The sequence below is a fragment of the Microtus oregoni genome, unplaced genomic scaffold, assembly GCF_018167655.1.
Source record: "Microtus oregoni isolate MIOR12 unplaced genomic scaffold, Mior012 000006F_ref0000085, whole genome shotgun sequence".
NCBI classification, from domain to species: Eukaryota; Metazoa; Chordata; class Mammalia; order Rodentia; family Cricetidae; genus Microtus; species Microtus oregoni.
Window position 1 is genome coordinate 54,242,220 of NW_024543065.1, and position 19,280 is coordinate 54,261,499.

Below are 19,280 nucleotides of genomic sequence, written 5' to 3' on the forward strand. Positions count from 1 at the left end.
TTCTGGTAGAATTCCGCATTGAAACCATCTGGTCCTGGGCTTTTATTGGTAGGGAGGTTTTTGATAACAGCTTCTAATTCTTCGCGACCAACAGGTCTGTTTAGATTGTTCACCTGGTCCTGGTGTAACTTTGGTATATGGTATTTATCTAAAAAAGTGTCCATTTTTTTGTTACATTTTTCAGTTTTGTGTTATACAGGCTTTTGTAATAAGATCTAATGATTCTCTGAATTTCCTCTGTGTCTGTAGTTATGTTCCCCCTTTTCATTTCTGATCTTATTAATTTGCGTATTCTCTCTCTGCCGTTTGATTAGTTTGGATAGGGGTTTTTCAATCTTGTTGATTTTCTCCAGGAACCAGCTTTTTGTTCCATTGATTCTTTGGATTGCTTTTTGTGTTTCTATTTTGTTGATTTCAGCCCTCAGTTTGATTATTTCCAGTCTTCTACTCCTCCTAGGTGAGTCTGCTTCTTTTTTTTCTAGAGCTTTCAGGTGGGCTGTTAAGTCTCCAATCTGTGCTTTCTCTGTTTTCTTTAAGTGGGCACTTAGTGCGATGAACTTTCCTCTTAGCCTTGCTTTCATAGTGTCCCATAAGTTCGAGTATGTTGTTTCTTTATTTTCATTGAATTCAAGGAAGACTTTAATTTCTTCCTTAATCCAGGTATGGTTCAGTAGTTGACTGTTCAGTTTCCATGAATTTGTAGGCTTTCTGGGGGTAGCATTGTTGTTGAATTCTAACTTTAATCCATGGTGATCTGATAAGACACAAGTGGTTACTAATATTTTTTTGTAACTGTGTAAGTTAGCTTTGCTACTGAGTATGTGGTCAATTTTCGAGAAAGTTCCATGAGCTGCAGAGAAGAAGGTATATTCTCTCCTATTTGGGTGGAATAATCTATAGATGTCTGTTAAGTCCATTTGCTTCATTACCTCCATTAATTCTCTAATTTCCCTGTTAGGTTTCTGTTTGATTGACCTGTCCATTGGTGAGAGAGGAGTGTTGAAGTCTCCTACTATTAGTGTATGTGGTTTGATGGCTGCCTTGAGTTTTAGTAATGTTTCTTTTACGTACGTGGGCGCTTTTATATTAGGGGCATAGATATTCAGGATTGAGACTTCATCCTGATGAATTGTTCCTGTTATGAGTATAAAATGTCCCTCTCCATCTCTTCTGATTGTTTTAAGTTTGAAGTCAACTTTGTTAGAAATTAGTATGGGCACACCTGCTTGTTTCTTAGGTCCATTTGCTTGATAAGCCTTTTCCCAGCCCTTTACTCTGAGTAGGTGCCTGTCTTTGTGGTTGAGGTGTGTTTCTTGTAAACAGCAGAATGTTGGATCCTGTTTTCGTATCCAATCTCTTAGCCTGTGCCTTTTTATAGGTGAGTTGAGCCCATTAACATTAAGTGATATTAATGACCAGTGGTTGTTAACTCCTGTCATTTTTTTAGTAGTAGGATTTGTGTGTTTCCCTTCTTTGAGTTGCGCTGGTGAAGGGTCTCTAGATGACTGAGTTATTGTGGGCATTGTTGGACTCCTTGGTTAGTGATTTTCCTTCTATTATTTTCTGTAAGGCTGGATTTGTGGCTACGTATTGTTTAAATTTGTTTTTATCCTGGAAAATTAAACAAAATTTATAGTGAACGAAAGCTTGGCTGGATATAGTAGTCTGGGCTTGCATCCATGATCTCTTAGTTTTTGCAGTACATCTATCCAGGACCTTCTGGCTTTCATGGTTTCCATAGAGAAGTCAGGCGTAAGTCTGATAGGTTTACCTTTATAAGTAACTTGGCCTTTTTCCTTTGCGGCTCTTAATATTCTTTCTTTATTCTGTATATTTTGTGTTTTGATTATTATATGGCGAGGGGATTTTTTTTTTGATCCAGCCTATTTGGTGTTCTGAATGCTTCTTGAACCTTCATAGGTATATCTTTCTTCAGGTTGGGAAAGTTTTCTTCTATAATTTTATTAAGTATATTTTCTGTACCGTTGAGCTGCCCTTCTTCTCCTTCTTCTACTCCAATTATTCTTAGGTTTGGTCTTTTTATTGTGTCCCAGATTTCCTGAATGTTTTGTGATGAGAATTTGTTGGTTTTGCTGTTTTCTTTGATCAGTGTGTTTATTTTCTCTATGGTATCTTCAGTGTCTGACATTCTTTCTTCTATCTCTTGTAATTTGTTGTTAGTACTTGTCTCTGTAGTTCCTGTTCGTTTACCCAGATTTTCCATCTCAATTCTTCCCTCGGTTTGTGCTTTCTTCATTGCTTCCATTTCATTCTTCAAGTCTTGAACCGCTTCCCTAACCTGTTTGATTGCTTTTTCTTGTTTCTCTTGGTTTTCTTGCGTGTCTTTGAGCGATTTATTCATTTCCTCTACCTTTTTGTTTGTAATCTCTAATTGTTTATGGCAGTTTTTCACCTCCTGTTTAAGGTCCTCTATTATTTTCATATAGTTCACTTTTGAGTCGATATCTTCTATTTCTTCTGGAGTAGGGTGTACAATTCTTCTTATTTCGGGATCCCTGGATTCTGGTGGTGTCATGTTGTCTTTCAGGTTGTTGGAGGAATTCTTGCATTGGCGCCTTCCCATCTCTTCCTTCAAATGGAGCCAGGAGAGGCCTGGTGTCTTGGTCCAGTCTTTGCTGTGATTGACTCTCTGGGTATATCTCTTCAGTGTAGAAGCATGAACCGTTCCCGTCCAGATGGGATTCCTCAGCAACTAAACAGGGCTGCCGGTAGCCCAATGCTCCAGTGCCAAAAAGATGAATGGAGCAAGGGGGTGGGCCGGTATCCAGAAGAGCACAGGAAGCCTGGCACCGGAGCTGAAGGTGCCCAGGCTCCCTTACAGGGGACCCTGAGGCCTGCCCGGTAGGCAGGCACTCACCGCTCTGGGTGGGTAGCCTTAGTGTAGGAGCTTAAAACTGTTCTTGAGCACTGGTCCTAGCATACAGCAGGGCAGGGTTGGGGAGGGGTGCTGGGGGGGCTGGGTCGTGCAAAAGAAAGACAGCCCTGCAGAAGGAGCTGGGGGAGGGGGGTTTGTGCTCTCTTCCGGGACAGTCCGCCCCTGGATAGCACACACTCACCCGTCCTGATGGGATTCCTCAGCAACTAAACAGGGCCGCTGGTAGCCCAATGATCCAGGGCCAAATGGATGAATGGAGCAAGGGGAGGGGGTATCCAGGTGCCCACAGGAAGCCTGGCGTTGGAGCTGAAGGTGCCCAGGCTGCCTTACAGGGGACCCTGAGGCCTGCCCGGTAGGCAGGCACTCACCGCTCTGTCAGAGAGGCTCTTTGTTCCTGTAATCCCTCCTCTCTTAGAGGACTGTAAACAGCTCTTTCTGGGCAGCTCAGGGCTTGGCTTGTTGCTTGCACATATACTTTGTCAATAAATGTGCAGTGCATTTAGCTAATTCCTAGACAACTACGTCAGAGAGCTACTGTACACTACTCAGCAGTAGGCTCACTCTGGCTCCCCATCCAGCAGTTGTCGTTTTCTACATGTAAGGAAGACATTGTCTACGTGGTACCAGGTAGGGATGTATCTCAGTGTAGAACATTTGCCTAGTGCATGCAAGACCCTAGCATCCACCCTAAGCATGGCAAAAGCAGAAACAAACAAAATAGAGAAAAACCCACAAAGTAGAATCAGAAATATGTGATATCTTATTTTTCTTTATTTCTTTATTTATTTTTTGGATATTTGAGACAGGGTTTCTCCGTAGCTTTTTGGTTCCTGTCCTGGAACTAGCTCTTGTAGACCAGACTAGCCTCGAACAGAGATCCGCCTGCCTCTGCCTCCCGAGTGCTGGGATTAAAGGCATGCGCCACCACCGCCCAGCTATGTGATATATTATTATGAACATAGGGGAAATTTACAAATAACTCGGATTTGGCGTTAGCCAGGCAAATTTAAATAACCCAGAATAGAACTAATGAAGGAAAATATACACAGGCTGGAAGTCCCTGAGAGAAATCCCTGAGTACAAGAACTCCAGAATAAATGTCTTGGGGTGGGGGTACATCTTGAAGAGAGGATTCCTTAGAGCACATTGGCCTTTCCTTCTCCTGTTGCTGGGATTCATCCCAGGTGGGAAAAGTAGGTTTCTGAGGCTGTTGAAAGCCCAGGGCTGGGAAAGAACCCTCTGCAAGTGTCCCACATTCCCAGGGGAGCACCAGTGCACTGCTCTCTAGGATGTAAACAATGTCTTCATCTTGAGTGCCTGTGTATGGTGGACCAGACACACCATAGCAGGGGCTAAGGATTCCTGAGAGTGTAGGGCAGTCAGGGAATGCACAAGCCGCTGGGCCTGGTGGCCTGAGCTGTAATCTCAGCAGGAGGGAGATTGTAGAAACTGTTATTGTGATATTGAAGCCTGTTCAGGTTACATGCTAAAACTCTGTCTCAAAAAAAAAAAAGTCAACACGAGAATCCAAAGAAAGGGCAAACTATGCACAGGCCGAGACACTGCAGAAACACTGTAGTTGGAGGCTGGTCCTGGATCTCCAGGAGCGGGGTGGGAATGACGAAAGCCTGTTGTTAGTTGTTGAAGCCGAGGACAGTTTTTGTTAGAGTTTAAAAGCAAAACAGCAAGGCAGACAAGCTGGAAATCTCTGTATCAACCTGGAGAGGGGTTGGAGTGGAGGAGGAATGGCTGGCCTTTGAGTCAGGTAAGAGTTCAGCTGGCGGCCTGCAGAGGGTAGGGGTGGGCGAGCTCCAGGGAGAGAGCAAGAAAGCCCAGAGTGTCAGAGAAATATTGTGTAGGCTCTGGCCAGTCCCAGCAATAAAGGTGAAAATATGGAGAAAGGAAATATCAGTCTTTTCTGACAAATTCTTGAAAGTACGAGCCTTAACTCGACACTAGGCAGTGGTTCTGCAAGTGACTTGCCTTGTTATTCATTTATTCATTTTTCTTTGGAACTCTTGATCAAAAGGGCTTGAGACGCCTTTTGATCCTGGCCAAGGGAGCCAGAGGTGCAGTGGCTTCTTGCCCCTAAGGCAGACCTATCAGCTCACACACTGAGCAAAGTCAGCAGTTAACAAAAATTCAAATAGTGGGTTGTCTTACAGAGAAGAAAACTCCAGTACCTCCAAACGTGGCTTCTTTTGAAACAGTCTCAATGCTCCACATAGGGTATCTTTCTGTTCTGTTTTCAGATTCCAGGAGACTGTCAGTTCACCAGCCCTGCTTTTCTGGACTCCTTCCTGGTAGAGGCTAGAGATGCTGTCTTTGCAACTGCCCTCTGTGTTAGCAATGGCAGTGGATGCTGCCGAAGAGCTTTGCTAGCTGCTTTGAGTGGGTTTTCTGGAGAAAGGCTCAGAGGTGGGCTCAGGTGTAAATGCACAACATTCAGAGACCCTGATGCCACAGCCAGGAAAGCATGATGGTTGTCGGCGTGGGGATTTCCTGAGACCTCTGGCTGAGCCTTGATCTTCCCATGTACCATGGCTTCACATTGGGCTTTAAAGACACAGGAATGCCCATTTCTTGCTTGTCCTTTGTTTTTTGGCATTAGCACTTAGGTGACGTCCAGGGTTATGGGAATTCAAGTCAGACTGTGCTAGGACAGGACTGGAGCTGGGGAGAATGACTGTGCTCTGAATAGGTCAATTTAAACAAGCCATGGCTAGGGGAGTGAAGGGTGGGCAGCTTTGATGCCCTTTTCTCAGCCAAGTTTCAATTCCAAGAAAAGTTGGGTTTCCTGTAGGCTCCAGAATACATTGTTCCTTCTATTGATACTGAAGAGACTGCCGCCTGGAGCTGTGTGTGTGTGTGTGTGTGCGCATACACACATGTGTTTTCTCATCTCATGGTACAGAGATCTCCTAGTGAGGATGAGAGTCTGGAAATACATCATTGGTGCAGCCAGCATGACAGGCCATGATCACTTCCTTTTTACTTCTGAATAAACTGTTTCTGTGGCTCTTAGAGATGGGGAGGCTGAAGTTGGTGGTTTGGGTTTCTGGCCGTTGATGTTCAGGATGGTGTATACCACGTCATCCCCCTGAAAGTATGAGTGTTGGTCAGTGACATCAGTCCCGCAGGGCAGAGCCTCACCTTGCTGGTGATCCAGCCCCACTGTGCTGTGGCCTCTGTGCCGGGTGAGCCATGGGAGAGGACACCCGTCACTCACTGTCTGACAGTCTGATGTGTGGTCACTAGAGGAGACAGGTTGAGGAAGAGGGTGAGACAGCCGTGGGGACAGAGGAGGAATCAACAAAGACATCCAGATGGGCCACAGAACAGAGAGCGAGGGTATGGACCATCCTGGCTGCCACTGCTATTTGTTGGGAAGTGACTGCAAAGTGTGTTTTCGCGGTGGGGGTAGTTGTGAAGTAACTTAGCTTGCCTGCTGCTTATGAGTGTGTTCAACCTGCGAGAGTTCACACTGTGAAAGTGTCCTTATGATTTAAAAGCACTCTTCAGTCAATGCCTGTACTTAGTTGAAATGCTGAAATGATAAAATTTTGGTAAAATTGTTATATAAGGTGGAAACAGGGTCTCAGACCCATTAGAATGGAATCCATCCTTTTTATGGTCAGAGCAGTTTCAGATCGGAAGAGAAAGATGCGCTGTTGTCTCTGTGTGCACAGTGCTGTGCATGTGTCAACTCGTTTATTCCCTTGAGTCTCTTTTCTGAGGTGGGCAGAATGCCCATTTCACAGGTGATAAGACCGAGGATCAAAACGTTCAAGTCCCTTGACAAGGGCCATAGAATACAAGGAATTGTGGTCAGGAATTAAGCACAGAGTGGGGAGTTTTCCAAACACACACAATCTCTCTCTCTCTCTCTCTCTCTCTCTCTCCCTCCCTCCCTCCTTTCCTTCCTTCCCTCCTTCCCTCCCTCTCTCCCTCCCTTCTTCCTTTCCTTCTTTTTTTCTGTTTTTTTTTGGGGGGGGGGAGAAGAAAGGTAGAGGCAGAATTTCTCTGTGTATCCCTGGCTGTCTTGGAACCCGCTCTGTAGAAAAAGTGGTCTTGAACTCAAATAGATCTTGCCTACCTCTACCTCTCGAGTACTGGGATTAATGGCATGCTAAACCACTGCTGGGCTTTTTCTACTCATTTTCTTGACCAAGAGCTCTTTAATGCTTCTGTTGCTTGGTCTTAGGGTCCTCCTCCTTCTAACTGCCCCCCCCCCGCTGCTGCTGCAGTCAGAGGGACATGCCACCTGTATCTTCCTGCTGCTCCTTGGATTCCCTCACTCTCCTTTCTTCTCGGACCTTGGCTTCCTGTCTGAAGAATAAAGGGGTATAATTCAATCTGTTCTCTATATATTTGGGAATGGACTTCAAGAAACAGGAGGACAGGGAGCATGGAGACAGGGAGGCTGAAACCACAGGATCAGTGCTGAGAAGCAGAGAGTTAACAGAGGGGCAAAGAGATCCAGTTCAGAGGCAGAGGGAGAGAAGTCTTTGCCCACTCCCAAGCATTACACTAAGAGTTGGAGAACACAAAAGAGGAAAGACTGTCTTACCCTATTTCTTCTAGAAACAAAGGAAATATGCCAGGGCTGCTATCAGAGTCACCCAAGTCACAGATCCAACGAAGATGCCGGCAGTGGCATCCCCCGAAAGGCCAGGACTCCCTTGTGTTGGGTCAGCTGTCAGGGAAGGAAAAGACAAGAAGTTGTGAAGTAAAAATGTTTTCCAGTGGTGTGCCCGGGGAATTCTTAGCATGAGATGATTTCTGTTCACCCTCTTGGGGAATGTGTTTTCTGTGGGAAGGTGAAGTGTGAGCTGAAGTGAGGGTCTCTTAGCAAGTGTCTCTCCACCCTCGCTGTGTCTCAGCTGTGGCAGCCATGAATAAGTGGTCACCTGTGGCCCCACTTCACTTCTCAGTCCCTGACCAAAGGGAAATCAATGTCTCCATAAAGCACCACCCACATCACTTAGGACGCACACCATTAAAATCACAGACAGGAAGCAAGAGCTTTGGAATATATAAAAAAATTAGAGTTCTGGGGCATTGCTCAATAGGAGGCTTAAATGTAACCATGAGACATGGCACTGTGGCCCCTCAAAAGATTAGAGAATTGCATTCAACTCAGTAACTGAATCCAGGATTGTAGGGGTGGGATAGATTACGAGAAGTTTTGGAAACAATCATGGTGTTTACACAGCAATGTGAATATACCTTATGCCAACTCAGTAACTACATCCAGGATTGTAGGGAGTGGGATAGATTACAGGAAGTTTTGTAAATGGACAATGATGGTGTTTACACAGCAATATGAATATACCTTCTGCCAACCCAGTAACTACATCCTGGATTGTAGGGTGGGATAGATTATGAGAAGTTTTGTAAATGAACAATGCTGGTGTTTACACAGCAATATGAATACACCTTCTGCCACTGAGCTGCCCATTTCAGATTTTTACAATGGCAGATCTAAAAATTAAAGATGATATCTATAAATGAGTATTTTGCTCTGTATGTCCTTGTACCACATGTACGCTTGGTACTTGAGGAGGACAATAGACGGTATTGAATTTCTTGGAACTCAGTTATAGACAGTAATAAGTTGCAATATGGGTGCTGGGAATTGAACCCTTCTTTTGAAAGGGCAGCTAGTGCTCTTAACTGTTGAGTCAAATCTCCAATCCATATATGTGTGTGTACATATATATATATATATACATGTATATGCATATATATGTATATATACAGATACAAACACATATATATGTATACACACACACACATATTATACACCACCAAAAAAATTAACGGAAAAAGAGTCTTGTGCAAGGAGGTCATGGTGTAAATGTCAGCATGAGGATTAGAAACTGAGTATATGGGCTAACAAGATGGGCCATCTGGTGGGAGAGCCTGCCATACTCCCCCCTGCCCGAGTGTCTACTCCAAATGTCACACATAAGTAAATGTACAAACAAATTTGGGCCAGTGAAATGCCTTAGCAGATAAAGGACAGGTTCAGCCACCTTAGTTCAGTTCTCAGTCCCTGGAGAATTGGCTCCCACAAATCACCATCTGACCTCCACACATGGGCGTGGGTCATGCACACAAAGTGAATGAATATGCAAATGTATCACAAATCAATTCAGGTCCTTGCTATCTGTGGATTTTACATTTATGGATCAGACAAACCTTGGAAGTAAGCTACTTGGAAAAAATATGTCTACAGTGAGAAAAGTACTGTTTCTTCCTGTCCTTATCCCTTACTTAACACAATAAGACCAGTGTCTGTCTACAGTGTTCATATTAAAGAGTAAGAAATAATCAAAAGAAGATTTGAATGAATGGGAGGGTTGTAGAGTAACATGAATATTTTACTACATTCTGAGGGTTCACTGTGTGCTTGATTCAGACCCCAAACTCTTAATCACTTTGCATTTCTATTGCTGTATTGATCAATGTATTGTTGTTGTTGTTATCATTGACAGGGTCTCACAATGTAACCTGTGCAGGCCTTGTGCTCCTATTCCTCCTGCTCCTCTCTCTCTCTCTCTCTCTCTCTCTCTCTCTCTCTCTCTCTCTCTCTCAATAGTACCTCATTATGCAGCCCTGACTAACCTGGAGCTCACTACAATGAAGAGGGCGGTTGGGATCATAGACATCCTCCTGTTTTTGCCTCTGTGTACTGGCTGGGGTTCAAGGTGTGCAGCACCTTTCTCAGCTTGTGTGGTGTTTATCATGAGATTAACATGCATCCATCACTAAACTGACTGTATTTGTATCTTTAATCATGTTTTTCTTCTCATAACTTTTACACATTTTGCACACTGCTGATAAAGAATTTGCCCCACTCCCAACACTATAGAAAAAGAAGGGAGGGGAGGTCACTCACCTATTACATCCAGCTGGATGGGGTCACTCCTCTTAGAACTGACTGGATTAGAGACCTCACACTGATACTTCCCGGAATCCTGCCTCTTGACAGGGTCTATGCTGAGGTTGCTGTTGTTCAGGGACAGCTTCATTCTATCTGTGAGCTCCAGACTCTGGCCATTGAAGAGCCAATGGATGGAGATCCCAGTGTTATTTGAGGAGCAGTTCAGGGACACAGAGTCCAGTTCTTTGACTGTGGTGTTTCTGATTTGGATGGAGGGTGTAGTCACTGGCTCTATGGATAAATAGTGGAGGGGACAGTTGAGAATCCTTCATCCTCAGAGATCTCAGCCAGCTCACAGGGCCCACAGAATGACATGGATCACATGTTTGGATTCAAGATACAACCTGTAAAGAGAGAGCCGGATCTTCTGCCTACCCAGACCTCCACATTGACCCTTGACTCAGGGTATGTGTACGGGATCTACACTAAGAGACCCTTCAGTCCACATGTCCACAAATCTCATGGAGGGAGAATGCTTTTCCCATTGATTTATGTGCAAATTCTTGCTCACACTTTCTGTGAGTGTGAACAGTCAGTTCCCTCCATTATAAAACAGCCTTCTGTTAAATAATGTGTCATGGGGTTCAGATGGCCCAGCTAATCTTAAAGGTGTTGAAGCCTGCACTTCAGGGCTGGTAAAATCACAAACTAAGGAATTTCTAAAACTATACACCTTTAATCCCAGGACTCAGGAGGCAGAGGCAGGTGGATCTCTGTGAGTTCAAGGCCAGCCTGGTCTACAGAGAATTCTTGGCAGGCACCAAAGTTACACAGAGAAATCCTGTCTCTAAAAACCAAATAGATACATAAAAAGAATTTCTCGTTCAAGAGAAACATATTTCCTGCTGCACAGAGATGAATTAAATGCCACAGAGAAGATGTGAATGGCCACAGTATTGACCACAGCCTTCCTCTCTAATCCTCAATACTAATTTTTTTTTTGGAGACAGATTCTCACTATTCTGGCTAACCTGAAACTCACTACAATGAATAGGGAAGTTGGGACTCATAGACATCCACCTGTCTCTGCCTCTGGTGGGCTGGCTGGGATTCAGGTCATGCAGCACTGTGCTCAGCTAGTGTGGGGTTTATCAAGAGATATACATATATCCATGACTAAGCTGATGGTATTTTCATGTTTTTCTCCTGGTAACTTTTACCCATTTTACACACTGCTTATAAAGAATTTGCCCCACACACAACACTATGGGGTAAGAAGGGAGGGGAGATCACTCACCTAATATGGCTAGCTGGATGGGGTCACTCCTCTCAGAACTGACTGGATTAGAGACCTCACACTGATACTCCCCGGCATCTTCCCTCCTGACAGGGTCTATGCTGAGGGTGCTGTTGTCCAGGGACAGCTTCATTCTGTCTGTGAGCTCCAGACTTTGGCCATTGAAGAGCCAATGGATGGAGATCCCGGTCTCGTTTGAAGAGCAGGTCAGGGACACAGAGTCCAGTTCTTTGACTGTGGTGTTGCTGACTTGAATGGAGGGTGTAGTTACTAGCACTGTGGATAAACAGTGGAGGGGACAGTTGAGAGTCCTTCATCCTCAGATCTCAGTCAGCTCACAGGGCCCACAGAATGACATGGCGCCCTAGAAGATCGCATGTTTGGGTTCAAGATACAACCTGTAAAGAGAGCTGACTCTTCCTCCTACCCAGACCACCCACATTGACCCTCGACTCAGGGTATGTGTGCATGTTCCACACTAGGAGTCCCTTCAGCCCACATGACCACAAATCTCACGGTTGGCAGAATGTTATCCCCATTGATTTTTGTGCAAATTCTTGCTCACACTTTCTGTGAGTGTGAACAGTCAGGTTCCTTCATTATAAAACAGCCTTCTGTTTCTTTTTCATTAAATAATGTGTCATGGGGTTCAGAAGGCCCAGCTAATCTTAAAGGTATTGAAGCCTACACATTGGGGCCATGAGAAATCCCAAACTAAGGAATTTCTATTTGCACCAGGCAATGGTGGCTCATGCCTTTAACCCCAGCACTCAGGTGGCAGAGGCAAGTGAAGTACTGTGAGTTCAAGACCAGCCTGTTCTACAGAGAGAGTTCTTGGCAGGCACCAAAGTTACACAGAGAAACCCTGTCTTGAAAAACCAAAATAAATAAATAAATAAACAAATAAATAAATAAATTCTGTTTGAGAAGAAATTTATTTCCTACTGCACAGAGATGGATTAAATACTACAGAGAAGACATGAATGGCCCCAGTGTTGACCACAGCCTTCTGCTCTAATCTTCCATACTGATACGTATTTTCTGAGACAGGGTCTCACTCTGCAGCCCTGGTTTACCTGGAACTCACTACAAAGACCAGGGAGGTTTGAAACTCATAGACGTCCAACTGTCTCTGCCTCAAGTGTGCTGGCTGGGGTTCAAGGCAGGCAGCACCGTGCTCAGCTTGTGTGGTGTTTGTAACAAGATTAACATGCATCCATCAATAAGCTGACTGTATTTGAATCTTGAGCCATGTTTTTCTCCTGTGACTTTTACCCATTTTGCACACTGCTCATAAAGAAATTGCCCCACCCCCAACACTGTGAGGTAAGAAGGGAGGGGAGGTCACTCACCTATTATATCCAGCTGGATGGGGTCACTCCTCTCAGAACTGACTGGATTGGAGACCTCACACTGATACACCCCGGCATCCTCCCTCCTAACAGGGTCTATGCTGAGGGTGCTGTTGTCCAGGGACAGATTCGTTCTATCTGTGAGCCCAAGACTCTGGCCATTGAAGAGCCAATGGATGGAGATCCCAGTGTTATTTGAGGAGCAGTTCAGGAACACAGAGTCAAGTTCTTTGACTGTGGAGTTGCTGACCTGGATGGAGGGTGTAGTCACTGGCTCTGTGGATAAACAGTGGAGGGGACAGTTGAGAGTCCTTCATCCTCAGAGATCTCAGCCAGCTCACAGGGCCCACAGAATGACATGGCCCCCTGGAAGATTGCATGTTTGGGTTCAAGAAACAATCTGTAAAGAGAGAACTAAATCTTCCTCCTACCCAGATCACATACTCAGGGTATGCATGCAAGATCCATACTAAGAGAACCTTCAGCCCACATGTTCACAAATCTCATAGTGGGACAATGTTTTTCCCATAGATTTTTGTGCAAATTCTTGCTCACACTTTCTGTGAGTGTGAACAGTCAGGTTCCTCCATTATAAAATAGCCTTCTGTTTCTTTTTCATTAAATAATGTGTCATGGGGTTCAGATGGCCCAGCTAATCTTAAAGGTGTTGAAGCCTATACGTCGGGTCAGGAAAAATCCCAAATTAAGGAATTTCTATTTGAGGAGAACGGTGGTGGTGCACACCTTGAATCCCAGCACTCAGGAGGCAGAGGTAGGTGAATCTCTGTGAGTTCAAAACCAGCCTGGTCTACAGAGAGAATTCTTGGCAGGCACCAAAGTTACACAGAGAAACCCTGTCTCAAAATACCAAAATAAATAAATGAATAAAAAGAACTTCTGTTAGAAGAGAATGTTATTTTTTGGTGCATGGAGATGGATTAATTACCACAGAGAAGACATGAATGGCTACAGAGTTGACCACAGCTTGCCGCTATCTAATCCTCAATACTGATTTTTCTTTTTGAGACAGGGTCTCACTCTCCAGTCCTGGCTAGCTTGGAACTTGCTATGTATACCAGGCTGGCCTTAAACTGAAAGAGATCCAGCTGCATCAGCCTCCCAAATGCTAGAACTAGGATCTGCCATCCTTGGATCTCACCAAAGATATCTCTGGCATTTTCTTTGTGCATTCCTCTGTATGGAGACTCGACAGAGGAGTCTCTGTTCTCCAAGCAAGTGCACTTCACTGTTCTCAGCGGTCACCTCCTGTGCTGGTGGCCAGACACAGTTCAGAGCCAACTAACCTGAAGGCCACCTTTCCACTTTCCCGTTCCTGACATCAAGGGCTCTGATGTACATCAGTGACATTTTATATTACTTTGTTTTTTAAAATTTTTCTTTTCTTTCTTTTTTCTTTTTGTTTTTGTTGAGGGAGGGTCTCACTTGTAGGTTTGACTGACCTGGAATTAGCTGGGTAGACCAGGTTGGCCTTGAACTCATATTGTTTACCTGCCTCTCCCTCCTTAGTACTGGCATTAAGGGTGTGTACCACCACACTCAGTGGACTTTTTTTTTTGTTTTTGTTTTCCTAGACTGGGTTTCTCTGTGTTCTAGATGACCAGGAAATAGCTCTTGTAGATTAGGCTGGCATTAAACTCACAGAGATCCTCATGTCTCTGCCTCCCAAGGGTTGGGATTAAAGGCATGCCCCACTACTGCCCAGCTCAACATTTGTCTTTTAATTCTTGAGAAGAGTAAGGGAGAGAGAGCATCATCAAGTCATCAGTGATATGGTTTACCCTGAGTCAGAACCAGGGTCCCAGTTGCCTTCTCCACCCTCTCGTCCCCTCCCATGGAGTCAGAGCTTAGTCAGTCACCCCTGAGACAGGAGCAGAGCTCTGAACTGCTGGTCCCCATCTGTGGGGAGGGAGTTTTCTCCTCACATTTGGGGGAAAAGAATGTGAGCACAGTAAAGCCCTGGGTGTTCCTCCAAGTCATGGAGGTCATAAGAAGAAAATGGAGGGGACAGGAAGGCCTGTATTAGTGACAGAAAGAAATCTTGACCTTAAGGCTCTCCCTCCCCTAGAAAGTCCCTCCCACAACCTGAGGTTTCCAAGGCTGGGAGAAGCTCCTACTCACACTCCAAGCTCCATCCCTATCAGCCAGAAGAAGTCAGAGCAGCAGCAGATCAGACCTAGTAATGGAGCAGGGTGCTCCAGGGAGAATGGAGTTTTGATCGTTCCCATAGACATGGACTGGAAATTAAATTCTTCTGTGTCTTCTCAGAAAGCCAAAGACTCCACTCCAAACCTGTCACTGATATTTCAGAGATCCACTTACCAAGGACTGTAATGTTCTTGACTGTGGTCCTACTGAGGCCAGTGACAGAGTTATAGACGAAGCAGGTATAGGATCCACTATTTTTAGTAGTGATGTTGGGGATAAGGAGCTCTTGAGAGGATGACAGGAGCTCTCCATTGACAAACCAAGAGTACAGTGCAGGTGGGTTAGAGGCTGCTTGACAGGAGAGGCTGAGGTTTGTCCTTAAATGAAAATGAGTATCTGTGGGGGATATGATCGGGACATCTGGACCATCTGGAGCAAACAGAACAAAGGCACATGTGATGTCAGCAGAGGGAAGGCAATCCTGGTCAACAGAAGGCCATAGTATCTCTCTGACTTTTATTATAACCTCAGCTGAGCAGGCCCCACCCAGAGCTGGGGTGCAGATTAGTAGAAGAGTATTAATGCAGCAAGCACAAGCCCTGATCCATCTCGAGCACAGCACACAAACATCCCCACTGCACACTCATGTGTGCACTGAGTCTGAGGCTGGGCTGTCCCCGTCTCCAACACCCTGAGTCTCTCTAGGTAGGAGAAGTCCCTCAAGTCCATTCCAGCTCAATGCTGAGCCTGGCTGCATGTACATGTGCTGGGTCAGGAAGCCCTGGTCAGCCTAGGGATCTGTGTGATGGGTCTATGTCACCAACCCAGGGGACAGAGTGTCCTAGCTCAAACTGTCTGTATTTAGGCAACTGTAAAAATTATAAAACAGGTAATACTCACAGGTAATGTTCAGAGTGAATGGGTCACTTCGGGAGATGCTCACTGGGTTCCGGGTTTCACACTCATAATCTCCTGTGTCATTCCTCACAACACTGAGTAAAGTGAGAGTCCTGTTGTCCTCAGACAGCTTCAGCCTGTCACCTTCTGAGAGGCTTTGGCCATTTCTCCTCCACAGGTAGCTTGTAGTCTCTGTCTCAGGCTCACACATTAATACTACTGAGTCCTCACCCTCCATGGGATTGGAATTGTTGCTTGTGATGCTGGGTTTGGGTAGCGGTGCTGTGTGTGCAGACAACAGAGAGAAGGTTGCCCTGAGTGGTGCCTCTGATTCTTGCAAGGACCTCTTTCAACAGAGATTGTCTCCTATCTCCCCTTCAAACCCCCATTCTCAAAGAATCAGGCAGGAAACAAATTACAGGCAGATGGAGTAGCTGAGCTCTCAGAGACTATGGGGCCTCCTGTGCTGTGTATGGGAGAAGGAAGGGCTTTACCAGGAGGGAATTGAGCTGGAGTGTGTGGTGATGGACAGACTCAAGACTTGGAATCAGAGACCTCATGTTATCTCCTGGTCCTCACTGACACCATTGCATGTCTTGGGACACAATGTGTGAGACCTTCCAGCTGCCCTGACCTCCACTGCTCAATGACGACCAGCGCCCTGCAAGTCTTTGCTGCCCAGGGCTTTCCTACAGAAAGGTCATGATTGGTCTTCCCATTGAGCTTCCCTGAGAACCTGACAGCCTGTCAGAGATCGCACACAGATCAGGATCTGGCTGCCATTCAGGTCAGGATGGGCTTCAGCTGGGCCATTCTTGTCAGGTGTCTGGAGTTTGATGTAGATTGACATGAATCAGGAATCCCTACAAGAAGCCCAAGTATAGGAAATGATCTATAAGATTCAGGGGTACCTAACAGAGTCTCCATGGTGGGGAGGCTGGAGATGTGGCTGTTGACAGATAGCTTGTGCCACCCATGGCCTGTGCGACCCTGACTCAGTGACTGTGTTTCCTGTCTCAGTTTCCCTAGAATAGGGCACAGAGTAAATGATCGTTGCCTGCAAGATAACCTGAAATGTGAGCAATGGCCTGACCTTCCACCAAGCAGTGTCTCTTACTATTTGCAGGAAATAATCCCAGGGCTGGACCACTGGAGGCAGGGAACTGCCATTTGTACACTTTTCTCCCATCTCTTTAGGGCTCTCCACCCTCCTGCGAGGTCTCAGAAGACCATCAGGACAGCCAGCTGGTTGTCTTTCATACCCCTCCACCTATGCTGAGCACACTGAGTCTCAGGATAGGATGCCCAGGTGACCTGCCTCAGACATGGCTCTCACAGGCTGACGGTCAGCAGGCTACCAGCCTACAATCAATCATTGTCTCCTGTCAGCTCCAACAGGAGGTCAAGTTCAAACCCAGTCTATAAGCTTCTCAGCATTCCTGGACCAGTCTGGGAAGGAGGTCAGAAACAAATCTGGTGTTCATGTCTCTGTGAAAATCTCATGGTTTCCTCAACCAGGCCCTGCCTGAGTACTGAAGGGTCTTCTCAAGGCCATGTTCATGGTGAGCATCTAAGACCCTGGGCAGAGTCTGACATTCCTGGGCTGAGTTACCTCACCCCACTCTGAGCGTGGATTCAAGTGAGGGATCCTGATTTATTGCTGTTTCCTCCACTCCGTGTCCTTTACTAAATGATGAACCACAATGTGGGGACCATAACACAGTCATCCAGCACTGACAATTCTATGTGTGAAGTAGGATTAGGTTCACCCATGACCCAGAGATTACAGAGAATTACTTACGGTGGACATGGAACTGCACGGATACTTTCGTAGTATCAAAGCTTTGCATTAGCATTTGCAACGTGTAGGCTCCAGTGTCTTTCTGAGTGACGTTCTCGAAGAGCAGGGATCCATTAGGGTATATTGTCTCTCTGCCACTGTATGCAGGTCCTGCTGTATTTACATTAGCTGACGGTATAAAACGTGCAATTTCGTTACTGTTATCCGGATTTTCTCCCTTGTACCAGTAAAAGACTAGGGGTGTCTCTGTCAGATTGTGAACAAGTAGAAGAACATTCGCGCCTTCAGCAACATGGGGTGGAACTGCTTCCACAGTGACTTGGGCTGTGGTGGGAGAGCTCCAGTAGATCAAAAGTGAGGCTAAGAGGGAAGAGAGAAAAATCTATCAATAATAGTTCTTTGCATTTGGTAGAAATTGAGACCTGAGTGTGTTCAACTCTCAGCCTTGGTGTATGTGTCTTATTGTCGTATTGTGGGAGGTCAGCAGCATCACCCCCATTCCTCAGTACCCCTGAATATTTCCACTGAATTAAACTGTTTTCTTGGGTGTCTGCACAGCAAACCCCTCACTCCCTCAGATCCCTGCTCACACTCAGAATCTTTGGTGAGTGTAGGCATGTCTTCTCTGACCTCCTTCTCTAAAGACTCCAGCCTTCATTTTCTGACCTTTCCAGCTGTTTCTTCTGAAGTCCTTGTCAACCCCAACCCCACCTTCTAGATTTCCTTGCTGCTCTGTCTTCCTGCCCAGGACTATGTGAGGAGAACTGGTTTGATTTTGGTTTAAACCCCACTGCCTGGAACAGGTTCAGACACCTGTGAGCAAATCACTGTCCCAGAGCCTGGGGTTTATGTGCAGATTCCTCATGGTCGTATATATGAAATGACCCTGTTTACTGGCCCCAGTTTGAGTTTTACTTGGAGAGTCACCCTGACACAGTTGTGGGAGTCAGTCTTCAGGGTACAGAGGCCAGTGCTGATAAACTTGCAGTGGGGAACCCCTGAGTTTTCCTCCCCACTTACCAATTCACATTCACTGGGAGCTTCCTATTGCTCTCAGGCTTCAAGCAGAAGCCAGATGTCTCTTCTCAGGCACTGTCCCCCTCCCAGAAGACCCCATCCAGTCCCTGAGCTCCCCTGCTCTCCACACCCCTGAGAAATGTCTCCTCACCTGTCAGCAGGAGTCCCCTCCAGGGTAGCTGCCCTTTGTGGAGAGGGGCTGAGGAGAGCTCCATGGTCTCTGCTGTGGCCTAGGTCTTCCTCTGGAGAGGAGGTTTGCCTCTCAGGCTGCTGTCAAATCTGCCTGCCCTGGTGTCTGCTCTGCTTTTATTCTCAGACCTGAGCCTCCTCTCAGAGGAGGACGCCTCCTGGAGTCACATGGGCTGGGGTGGAGTCTGTGTGTCAGTGCTGCCCCCCATCCTTTTATTCCTTTCTTTCTGGTTCAGTGTTCTAGACATACTTTGAGCCACAAAGTTGAGAAGTGTCCTGTGCCCGAGAGAACAGCAGCTCACCCAAGGGGCTTGTCCCTGCACTTCCTATAGCCAAGAGTGTATTTTCTTGTGACATAAAAATCCACCAGAGTCTAGTCTGCCCTGTATCTCAATGCTCTGAGAAAGTGGGAGCTACTCCGGGAGGGAGTGGCAGTTATCTCTAGGGGCTGGAAAAGGTCTGAGTGACAACTGGGAAGGAACCAGATCGATGGTCACTGCTGATTCACAGATTCAAGTTATCTCTGGGGTTCACATCCTGGAGTACAGGAGGAGATGACCTGTGTCCTAAAAAGAGGACTGTGTACTCCAGCTCCCTATGGAGGTCCCCAGAGAGACACCACTCCCCCCAGCTTCCTGTGTTGTCTGAATGTGATTCAGGTCTGCCCATGCCTCCCTGACCCTTCTGGGATGCCTTTGTTCTCTTGGTGACTGCCCTGTGAACTTCCCATCTTTCCTCATGGGTGTTCTGAGGGGGAGGGGACTACATGGGGTCTC

At 46.0% G+C, this 19,280-nt stretch overlaps 1 protein-coding gene across 4 annotated transcripts; it reads right to left on the bottom strand.

Annotated features, from left to right (window-relative positions):
• Positions 1-5,488: 5,488 nt before the first annotated feature.
• On the bottom strand, positions 5,489-18,592 carry LOC121450109 (carcinoembryonic antigen-related cell adhesion molecule 1-like). Of its 4 annotated transcripts, none has more exons than XM_041654878.1 (9): positions 18,467-18,592; positions 17,299-17,658; positions 15,501-15,779; positions 14,775-15,029; positions 12,435-12,710; positions 11,083-11,358; positions 9,801-10,076; positions 7,467-7,592; positions 5,489-5,996 (listed from the first exon to the last, which is right to left on the bottom strand). In XM_041654878.1, the coding sequence occupies exons 1-8, from the start codon at positions 18,528-18,530 to the stop codon at positions 7,477-7,479; spliced, it is 1,902 nt and encodes a 633-aa protein (XP_041510812.1). In that variant the 5' UTR covers positions 18,531-18,592; the 3' UTR covers positions 5,489-5,996; positions 7,467-7,476. The 4 variants fall into 4 exon arrangements, with proteins under 4 accessions (XP_041510812.1, XP_041510814.1, XP_041510815.1 ...); XM_041654879.1 differs by lacking the exon at positions 5,489-5,996 and adding an exon at positions 6,003-6,150; XM_041654880.1 differs by lacking the exons at positions 11,083-11,358; positions 12,435-12,710.
• Positions 18,593-19,280: the final 688 nt, after the last annotated feature.